The sequence below is a fragment of the Melanostigma gelatinosum genome (assembly GCF_949748355.1).
Source record: "Melanostigma gelatinosum genome assembly, chromosome: 21".
In the NCBI taxonomy this organism is placed as follows: Eukaryota; Metazoa; Chordata; class Actinopteri; order Perciformes; family Zoarcidae; genus Melanostigma; species Melanostigma gelatinosum.
This window is the reverse complement of record NC_136654.1, coordinates 5751701-5763118: the sequence shown is the minus strand read 5'-3', so window position 1 is coordinate 5763118 and position 11418 is coordinate 5751701. Positions and strand designations below refer to the sequence as shown.

Here is an 11418-nt window from a genome sequence, read left to right as displayed (position 1 = left end):
ACCTAGTCAGATATAAACAAAGATTCAGACATGAATGCTGTTTTTCTGCCATCCTGTTTTTCATAAAGTCATGTTGACACTGCATGTTGAATATGTCTGTTTAAATATGTCATGTTAATACTGTGCTGGCAGTATTTCACCTTCAAAACAGCCTGCACCACATTGCATTTAGTTTTTTCGTATTCTTTTTCAGTCAGTTTTTCTTAGCATAAAGACAGGAAACGGGGGAAGCAGCAAGCCTGGCTCCATCAAAAGGAAAACAAATCTGCATACCAGCATCTCGAAAACTATTTCCACATTATTTCGTATTAGTTTAATCCTTACAAAAACTGAAGTGTAGAAATGACACGTCACGGTGTAGTACCCCCTGCTTCAAGCTAAGCTAAGTTAACTGTGAGCTAACTGGCTATACCTGTTAGCTTCATACTTCGTGCTCTTTGCTAATTCTTGGAGGGTGGCGCTATAAGGTTGCCTGGCAACCAGCAAAGACCCCAGGAAGTTACTGACCCCCTCCAGGAAATAGTCCCGCACATAATGTTATATTACCTTCTGACAGAGCTTAGCTAGCCCTTTCCCTGTTTCCAGCCTTTAACCAGAGCTAATCTAAGCTAAGCTAATTCACCAAGATGAACATACTGCTTTAAAAGTTTTGGCTCTGCATCTTCACAATACCCTTTGTTGTTGTATTTCTTTCATCAGCCGTGTGAAATGTCCTGATATCTGAGACTTGTTTTGAGTCATTCAGACATCTGAGCCATCTGACCCATTTATCTCCACCCAACCCTGCACATGAATGCATAAGGGTCTGCTGAATTGCACAAATTGGTGACGCAAGACTCAATGCCCTATTTTTTTTGCTTGCTTTCTTTCCATATTCAATTTTGCAACTTCTTTGCGACGGCTTGGCTGCTCATCCTGCAAAAAAAACGGTTATTTTAAGCACGTTTTAGCGTGGGAGGAAGTGAGCGCAGAGCCCTTTCTCCAGTTTGTTTCTCTGGGATAAATACAAACAGACACAGCCGGGACGAACAGGGCAAGTCAACTAGACTGCACTTTTGCCCCCCCAGGCAAAATATAATATAAGACAACAGCATTACTGATGACTGAGAAATGTCTTGTGTCTGCGGGGAGACAACAGATAGATTGGCATTTAGTGGTCACATGTTTGAATTGTTATCTTAACCATTTTTTGTGCAGAAGAATAAAAAGGAAAAAAGACATTCATACATTTCTCAGTTTGTTGTAGTTTAGTTCTGGGATTTTTTTCTGCCGTTAAGTCAATATAATATTCATCTTCGAGAGACCATGAACAACTGACAGGAACTTAAAATGGAAAGCTCATAGTTGTGAAAAATGTGGCTTCTGCTGGTCTAAAAACAGATATTTTTTACATCATGCATTTGGGTCAAAACAACAACAAAAACGTCTCTCTCTCTGTTTTCGTAGCTGTATTCTTCGAAAAGGCAGCAGTCACCCACTTAGCCCGTGCGTGGGTGCGTGTGTGTATCGAGGCAAAACAGAAGCTCTTTTACAATCCGGCTAAATGGCAGGTTAAAGATTCCTTTCACGAATTTCCAACATCAGCAAAGGCTTCTCTCAGCCCGTTCTCTCTTCAGAGAGGGCAAAACACCCTGGAGAACAACTCCCAGACACTCATGCGTCATTTTGCCAGACTCTCTCACACACACACACACACACGCACACACACACACACACACACCCAAACAGACGACAGATGTTCCAAAATACCACAGTAACAACAACGCAGATGCAGGCGGGGAAATGCCCTGTGAGATCTTCATTGCTTCAGTGTAAAGCTGCTTAGGGCTCTTAGAGGCGTAATAGGCAACAAGCAGCAATCGTAATTCATACACTGTATGTTTTCACAGGAATCACAGAGGGAGAGAAAAGGTGGCCTGTGAACGAGGGGTTATTTCTTCCTGCATATTTCCTCATTTGAAGTTGTGCAAGAAGTTGTTTTTTTTTAAGTTGTTTTTCCAGCACTGCCTTTTCTGAATTTGCGTCTCTTCCGTAGACCCAGCGTGACAGGAAGACAAGCGAGGGATGCATGTGTGGGAACTGCAGCAGGAAGGAAAGTGCAGCTGGGAATTTTTGCCCGGAGCAAAACAGACGTCTGTGGCGGAAAAAAAGGCGAAAGAAAGAGAGGAGAAGGAAGGAGAGGTAGAAAAGATGGCAGAGGAGCAGAGAGGGTGAGCGTCTGAAGCAGGGATGACATGAAGCATGGGATGATGGGAGGGGGAGAGAAGATTTGATGGAGTGAAAGAGGACTCTACTTAATGAGGAGGAGCGGAGGAGATGACAGAGGGAAGGGAGCCTCGTCCACACGCCTTCTTGGGATGTCAAGGCAAGTCACACGCTCACGCAGACTTCACACACACTTTTACACCTGTAAATCTACACATGCACACTCACAATCCCCCTGCCAGAAAATTGGAGAGGAAGGCAGCCAACTTGAACACACACACACACACGCATGAATGAAAACTGGACTTGGACCTGCAGCTGTACACACACACACACACACACACACACACACACACGCATTGCATCAGAGTGGATACGCCAGTTGGACGGGGTTTCATTCAGATCTGCTGTGACAAGAAGAGGTTCACAGTCTCCACCCCTTCCTGCTCCCAAGGACTTCTTGCTTCAGAGTGTGTGTGTTTTCTAAACCACGCTCACTCCCGATCTCCTAACCTGTCAGTTGACACTCGTGCACATACCTGCACACACACACACACACACACAGACGCACACACTCTCGCTCTCTCGTCCCCGGAGCAGCAGGTCCCTGGAAGCAGCCAAACTGTCAGTGACTGTTGCAAACACATGCTCGCTCTCGGCTCGGCTCTTTCTTCAGACGCTGCCAAGGGAGGAGGAGGAGGAGGAGGAGGAGGAGGAGGAGGAGGAGGAGGAGGAGGAGGAGGAGGAGAAGAAGTGAGGCTGGAAGGAACAGACTGAAACACACAGATAGAAAAGAGAAAGAGACAGACTTGGACCAACCTCTGCTTGGCTGACTGTGTGGGAGACTACAAGTGATGCCTCGCACTCTCTAGTTTTTTAGCTTTCTCTTTCTACATTTTCCCCCTCTCTGTTCAAATGATGAGGAGAGACCGTCTCTTCTTGGCCGCGACCCTCACAGTCATCTTCTCTGCTGACCTCTACTTTATCCTCCTGCCAAAGCTGCGGAGCGTGGGCCGAGGGTCGGGACACTTTTGTCCATGCGGTCCCATCAACCTCACCCTTCCGAGGCAGGGGGTTCTCGCGACCCCGCAACTCTCCAACTGGACTTCCGCGCCGCCCCTGGATGGCTTCACATCTGAAGCCGCTGATGGGGGCTCAAAGCTGGGGAGGCTGTTTGCTCACCCTCTGTACAACATCCAGACTCCGGTGCCGGGCCCGGAGGAGACGCTGCTGCAGGCGGAGCACCTGATGGAGCACTACAGGAGGAAGGTGTCACGCTGGGAAAGGTCAGTTTCTGGTGTCATTTACTTGATTTTAAAAGACGCATTTCGGCATTGCTTATTTTGTCCACAGTGCATTGCTTGTGCAATGGCTGAGAATGATCTAAACATGGCTTGTGTTGCTCAACGGCTCATTTTGGCTGACAGATCTCACCGTGTAAAGGACGCGTTGGGGCTTGACTGTGGTCACCGACATCACCACCTGCAGACACGCACAAACACACATACAGATACCAGATGTGTGCACCCACAGACAGACGACAGGATGTGTAGACAATTCTGTACGTCATAAAAGTGCAACGTCGAGTGGGCTGGAGGCAGAAAGCACTCACAAACATTTCATAAGGAGAGCTCGCGTCTGGAACGCTCTCTTTAAGGTAAACAAGGATTTAAAACTGCCAAAGCCCATTTTAATCTGTGGGAGCTGAAGCCGTCTTGGCTTGTGAGGCTGTCTGTCTAACCCGACGCAGTGCACTCGCTCAGAGAGATACAGATTTTGGGCTCTCATGCTGGAAAATAAGAAGAAATACGAGCAACTGATCTCCTCTCTCTGCTGCCTTTTATAAATGTGCACCAAAACAATAGCCCAAAGCCCAAAGGCTTGTTGGAGACTTGCAAAATCTTGCAACAGCATCACAACACTGCAACAAACACACGTAGGGAGAGCTTTTTGACTGCTCAAATGAACAGCGACGACAGCTTTTATTGCCATGCTGACAAAGGAAATGGGTTTAAAATACATTTCCTGCTCATGTGTGTTTGGCCAATGTTGCAAGAAACTACCACTGGCACATTCTCCACTTCCTCTTTGCTGTTTTGTGTGTGTCTACACTAGTCTGGTCTGCTCTTGTCCATTGTCCTGATTACCTTTGTCTTTCACTTCACCTCGCTGGGTGACCGATGGCTCATATTTATAGGTCTTTGCTTCATTATCTCGGCACTTTAAGCAGCCCGTGATGGAGTTTGTTTGGGTTGGGCGATGACCGTCCCACTCGCTGTGGTCAGCTCTGGCAATGTGGTGCCACTCTCACCACAGACTGTGTGGTGGTGAGAGTGTTTTTGGTCTCAGATTATTGTTGCTCTGGATTTAAGTATAGCAGAGAGGAGAGGAGGCTGTGGAAATTCAAACTGTTGGTACAACCACTGTTAAAAACAACTGAGAGCCCATAACAGAACTCATACAATGTCTATATTTGTAAGCAGAATTGGGCCACAGGAGGAGAGGGGCAAATAAAACAAGTTATAAAACAGAGTGTGTCGAATAAATTCAACAAATGCCTGCAACCCCGTGTAGTCGCTCACATCTTCTTTCAATTTAAACACATTCTTGTAAATGCTGCTGCTGAGAAAACCTGTTGAATGCACTTTGCCATGGACTTCTGGCACCAAGTACCGCTCCGAATCTGTGGTCTTTCCAAAATAAACCACTGCCTTCACAAAATGTTGTAAGAAGTGATTCCCAAGCAGTGGATTCTTTTATTTAAAGCTTGGCAATCCAGGGTTTAGCAACAGCACAGCAAGAAACGCTGGCCTCTTTCAGCGAGCTACTTTGTTGCTGTTTATGTAACATGGCATTCAAAACCCCTCCGCAGCAAGAAAACGTATGATAACACGTATCCCGATCCGTTTTGTTCATGAATCCATCCCCTGTACAATTAACCTCTGTGCTGCTCCTCACCCCTCAGACATATGAAACTCTACAGCGAGGCAGCGGCTATGTCCAACATCACCGTGACTGAACACGAAGTGACCTTTGACGCCGGCGCTAGCTGGCTGAAGTTCCACCTGGGAATAAACCGCTATGCTCTGTACTCCCGCGAAGACCGCGCCATCCCACAACTCCTCCAGGACATGCAGAGCATGGCCGTCGTCAGCTCAGGTGACGGATGGATAGTTGGGATTTAAAACATATGCGTGTCAGTGTAAAAAGATTTGGGATCGCCTGTAATTAGTTTGTCACCATTTGGTTTTCTGATTTCGTGAATGCTGGATTATAGAGGCTCTTAGAGATGCTAATATTCTGGCTACGTGTCCAAACTCTTGTTGTGACAAATCGTCGATGTTAAAATGCGACATGTAATGCTAAATGATGAGCTAACGAGCCTTTATCTCTTACAGATTACACTCAAGATGAGAAGGCCCTAAAAGGAGCATGTGATTGTACCAAAGGTACGGTCAATTAAGCTTCTTTATTTGTTTGGGTTTTGATCTTCTTTGTTTTAGATTTCTGACGAGCCCCTTTGTTTCTCTCTCCATGTTTCTCGCTGTGCTTGGCGGTACCGTCGGAGACAAACACACTGCTGCCTTTGTGACAGCGAAAATTCGTTTTTTTCCGTTTGTCTGTCTGTGTAAGACACTTGCTCTGGGGCAAAAAGGCAGGCGTGTGTTTGTGTTGAAAGGCAGAGCTCTTAATTACAGTAAATGTTTGATGTCTGCGCGCTCTGAGGGAAGCCAACGTTTGCAGGCTTCAACCGACACACCAGCCGCCACCTACGCTGTCGTCTCCTACCTCGGAGCGGCACGCAAGCCAAATATGCAAATGTTTGGATGGATGATTCAAAAATGTACAGACAAAGTCACTTTGAATGTGTGTTATTTTAGCAAAAACTAGCATGTATGGAGAGTGGAGTAATGATGCAGCTTTCTGTTTGGACCCAAAGTATGTGAAAAGGCTGCATCGTACTTTTTAGGTATATGAACATGAAAGCAAAGTTGTACAGCAAAAAAGAGTTTTAATTGTTCAGTATTTTCAGACAGTATTTTTGTATATGCTGCTTTGTGTCCTGTCTGTTTGACCTGCACAGCTATGAGGCCGACCACACAAACATCATTCACTGCCAAGAAGAAATGCAACAAAACAATCCGTCCCGTCTGTTTAAATGTAACCTCAAAAAGACTTTCTTATTATTTCAGTACCCAAAGAGTGAGCGACAGCGTTCCTCGACCAGGAAGGCTGTTTTTTATGAGAGAGAGAGAGAGAGAGAGAGAGAGAGAGAGAGAGAGAGAGAGAGAGAGAGAGAGAGAGAGAGAGAGAGAGAGAGAGAGAGAGACAAGCAGACAGACTGAAGTTGACCGAATGAGCTCTCGTTACCAAAAGGTTTCATTCGTATTTGCAATATAACAGAATAAAAGATTGTTACTTGGCATCTGCGTATCATTACAATATTGCCATGCAAAATATCACGGTAATATGCTGTATTATTTCCCCCAACTCTGCTAGACACTGACTCAGTTGCCTGATGCTGATTTTTTTTCAAGCTGACATTGAAGTTTCTACATAATGTCGGGTGTCTTTGTCTTTCTGTCTCTGCTCTAGTTGTGAAGCCCAGCGGACATCACCTGAAACTGGCTCTGAAGATGCAAAACTTTGCTAAAGCCATGTTCAAGCCAATGAGGTGAGGACTGAACCCACATTTGATTTAGTCCCTGGTCTTTATCAAACACCACCAATGGATTTCATGTCAAAGAAAGGTGGGGTGTGTGGTGAAGTATGGGGTTTCCATATATTACAGTACGTCAGGCTGAATCATCTCATATCTGCTAAGATGATAGTATTTGTCGTGTTGATTATGTACTAACTGGCAGCTTGATCGTTGTGGACATCTTGACTGTGTGTGTGTGTGTGTGTGTGTGTGTGTGTGTGTGTGTGTGTCAGGCAGCAGAGGGACGAGGAGACTCCAGAGGACTTCTTCTACTTTGTTGATTTCCAGAGACACAATGCAGAGATTGCTGCCTTTCACCTGGACAGGTGTGACACTCCTCTCCTGTCATAATGCTCACAATCACTTAATTGTTTGTCCTGTTTTACTGCCATCTTTGTGACACTCTGTGCATCGTAAGTGGTCTCTCGTGGAATTTATGCGGGTGTGGTGCGAGGGGGTCATTTTATTGGCCCCAGTTATGGCTGTGGTGCATACTGAAGTGCAACAAATGGTTTTCTTTGGTTCCTTTATTTTAAAGGGATAATACGTGATGCAAATGTAAAACTGAAGCGGGAAGTAAAACTGATTAATGGCTTTCAGTGCTGTTCAATAATTCTGAAGAGCAGAGTAACATGCCTGCATTTAGAATTATGACCAGCTGAGAAACACATAAAAAGCTTAGTCATCATTTACAGATCAAACTTTCTAATGTTCAGTGCTAAATAGCGAATGTTAGCGCGCTAATACGCTAAACTAAGATGCTGAACATGGAAAACATTATACACGCATTGCACCAGCATGTTAGCATTGACACTGTGCGCATGTTAGCATGCTGACGCTAGCGTTGACCGTTTGTTATGGCGCAGTGATGACATTAGATTGTAACATTTACAGAAGCAAAGGAGATATTCTTGTTTCAGCTCGCCACTGATGAATGGAAACCAAAATGTAATAATTTTTCAAAAATCCAAAATAGTTGTAAATTAAAACTACGTCTCCTTGTGCAAACAAATAAATCACCCACCCGAAGCAAAGATTGCAACATGTTTGCCCAGACCAGGATTTCCAAACTAGCTGATCAGCAGTAACCACAGCAGGCTATGAGCAAACACCAGAACACACACACACACACACACACACGTTGTGAAATTGCACATTAGCTGAGGTGAGGTGATTCACTCTGAAATACAGTCATACAGCAGCTAGACAGTATCATTAAGAAGCCACACACAATGATAAGTCATCACTTCAGCACGCGCGACAGAAGCCAGTGCCACGTCAACAACCCAAATAATCACTATAATTATGATTCTACTGCCTCTCTGCTCATATTCTAAGTATCTGTTAGTCGTTCAAATGTATGTTTCTGTCATGAAACCCAAACAAACATCATTTCTCTGCTATCTCCTATTTTTAATTCGGTGTTTTTAATCTGTGGCAGTGTGTTGTCTCTCTCTGCCGTGTCTGCGCGGGCTTATCATCATCACCGCTACAAATCAGCAGCTCGGGAACGCCGCCGACTATCTGAGAAACAGCCATTCAGCTTCACACACTGATTGTTGTTTGACTGTTGTTCGATTGCTGTTTGCGAGACATGACTGAAATACGGCCCTCTGGGAGGTATAAGCTCTTGGTAGTGTGTATGAACACAGCCAGCTAAATTACACAACGTGGAGACTGTCAGTAGGGTACATTCATTGATAAGAATCAGCGAAAATGAACCACGGGCTCCTGTGAACCGAGGCGAGGAGACAGAGATAAGGATGCCATCATCTTGACAGGGTTCACATTGCATTTACATCCAATTTATGTAAGCATGAACTGTGTGAACTGTAAACTATTCCTCACAAAAGAAACCATTTCTAATGGAGTTTCTCTTCTGTATCTCATCAACTTGTTTTTTTAGGATCCTTGACTTCCGGAGGGTCCCGCCAGTGGCCGGCAGGCTGGTGAACATCACGGGAGAAGTCCTCCACGTCACCCACAACGAAGACCTACGAGCTGTCTTCTTCACCTCACCAGGTCAAAAAGAAAACACCATTCTCATGTCTACACTGTATTTACCTTAGCTTAGCATAAAGACTGGAAGCAGGGGAAACACGGCCAGTTGTGGTCTTACAGGGGGTTAAAAAACATGAACATGAAACTCATTTTGCCATTTCACTCTGCTTCCCAACAGCGAACAACACGTGTTTCTTTGCCAAGTGCCTGTACGTTTGTAAGACTGAATACGCAGTGTGCGGGGGCCCCGACCTGCTGGAGGGCTCCCTGTCTGCCTACCTGCCCGGCCTCAGCATCGCTCCCCGCATCTCCATCCCCAACCCCTGGATACGCTCCTACACCTTCACTGGTCGAGAAGAGTAAGACCTACACCTCACTCAAGAGAAATAACATTTCATTTTAAGAGGGAAAAATACTTGCATTTGACCTCCTATGCTATGAATACATCATAGGATGTTATTGAAAATATGTTTACCAAATGGTTTGGTTAAAGCATGGTCTTTTGCTGACTATAATCCAACTGCAGTGTAGACAGTTGGTCAGATTGTAAATTCTAGTATTTTCAAAATAAAATGAAAAACCAGATTTCCTGTAAATCCTGTAGATGCACATCGGATGTTTATCTCTTTGGTCAGCTTTTCTAATCAGGGATGAAAGAGGCGGAAGAGTGCTTTGTTTAATTTGACCCTTTTCTGTCTTTGCGACACCATTTTGCAACCGATGAAGTCAGTTTGCACCAGACCAACAGCAGCCTCTTCCTGTTGTGTCCCATAAATCTTCTGAGCAGGTTTCATCAGTGTCGTTATCACGTCTCAAAATCAAAATGAACTGAAGGGTTCATTTTAGATTGTGTTTTTTCTCAAATTGTTCTGGTCAAAACATCCAAATGCAGTCAACAGTTCCTGGATCAGTCATTTATGTCTGTATGTCTTCTTGTTTGAAAGGTGGGAAGGGAATCCCTTCTACTGTGACATCATAAAGCAGCTGTATCCCTATAACTCTGGCAACAGGCTCCTCAACATCATAGACATGTCCATCTTTGACTTCCTCACAAGTATTTAACACCACTTCATCGCCGATTATTCACATAAACCCCAGAACCGTCAGAAACAATCTTTCTATAAAGTTTGTGTCCGTGTGTTACAGGCAACATGGACAGGCACCACTATGAGATTTTTACTAAATTTGGGGACGAAGGGTTCCTTCTCCACTTGGACAACGCCAGAGGGTAAGACAAAGACGTCAGAGAAAATGTAACGATTGTGAAATGAACCGCCACCGTCTGATTTCCTTATCACGTCTCATGCTCAGGTTTGGGAAGCACTCTCAAGATGAGATGTCCATCCTGGCTCCATTATCTCAGTGCTGCATGTGAGTATAGTGTTGTATGGTGCAGTGGAAAACAGCCTTAGAGATGCTAATATTCTGGTTGTGGATTCACATTTGAAATTCATGAATTGGATACAGTTTATCCATACGATTTTCATGTCAAAAGTGAACAAGGGATGTGTAGTGTCTGGAAGTTTTGGGAGGAAAATGGATCTGTCTTCTCTCCTCCTCAGGATAAAGCGCTCCACACTGATGCGGCTCCAGCTTCTGGCCCGACCCGAGTTCAGACTCAGCGATGTGATGAGGGAGTCCCTGGAGGGAGACCCTTTACAGCCGATCCTGACGGAGCCCCACCTCTTAGCGCTGGACCGCAGGCTACAGAAGGTCCTAAGAGCGGTCCAGCGCTGCATCCGGAGGCTGGGCGAGGACGAGGTGATCGCCAAGGACTTTGTCAAATCCACAGCGAGCACTCAGACCACCACAGAGACGGAACAGGTCAGGTAACGCAGGATGAAAAAGGGTTGCAGCTCCTCCTCGCAGCTGCTCTTTGCACCACAGAAGACTTCACGATGAAGCGCATGGGAGCGAACAAGGCTCAGATGGTTTTAAAGGAACAAGCCGGGAACGGAAAACGCTGTGAAATCTTCAAAAAAAAAAAAAAGGGAAGGAATGCTATTGTGGAGGTTGATGACTTTAAACACTGCAGGCCGAGGGAGGCAGAGGGAGCCGAGTCTTATGGTTTCATTTCCTTCTCTCGGGGTCATAAATTCCCCCACGGGTGCATTTTATGACAGAGCGCTCACTTTTCATGTCCACCTACGCCATCAGGTAGGTTTGGAGTCGACACATTTAAATATGAGAAATAAGAGCTTTCAAAGAAACAATTAAAGACCAAAAGCCGTGAAAGTGTACAGGATTGAATACAGGAGCTTTCTTTGATACATGAAGCTGGAGATGCTTTCTCACTGTGAGACACATCAGCAAAGGAGTTCATATCCATCAGACAGAGCAACTGGATCAGCCGTGTATCAAATGAATGCTGGTGAATATTATGATCACTGAAATAAAGATGTGTGATGTAATAATTATGAAAAAGTTATTTTGAAGATAACCTGCAAGTAACAGAAGTGTATGTGTAGCTGTATTTGTGAGAGTTAAAACTGCCTTTTAGTTTCTTCCGC

At 45.0% G+C, this 11418-nt stretch overlaps 1 protein-coding gene across 1 annotated transcript; it reads left to right on the top strand.

Annotated features, from left to right (window-relative positions):
* The first annotated feature begins 2984 nt into the window (after nt 1-2984).
* On the top strand, nt 2985-11343 carry fam20a (FAM20A golgi associated secretory pathway pseudokinase). The gene is made up of 11 exons (XM_079293349.1): nt 2985-3491; nt 5171-5364; nt 5604-5654; nt 6802-6880; nt 7141-7233; nt 8814-8929; nt 9087-9267; nt 9853-9962; nt 10055-10136; nt 10220-10279; nt 10471-11343. The coding sequence occupies exons 1-11, from the start codon at nt 3121-3123 to the stop codon at nt 10739-10741; spliced, it is 1608 nt and encodes a 535-aa protein (XP_079149475.1). The 5' UTR covers nt 2985-3120; the 3' UTR covers nt 10742-11343.
* The last annotated feature ends 75 nt before the right edge of the window (nt 11344-11418 follow it).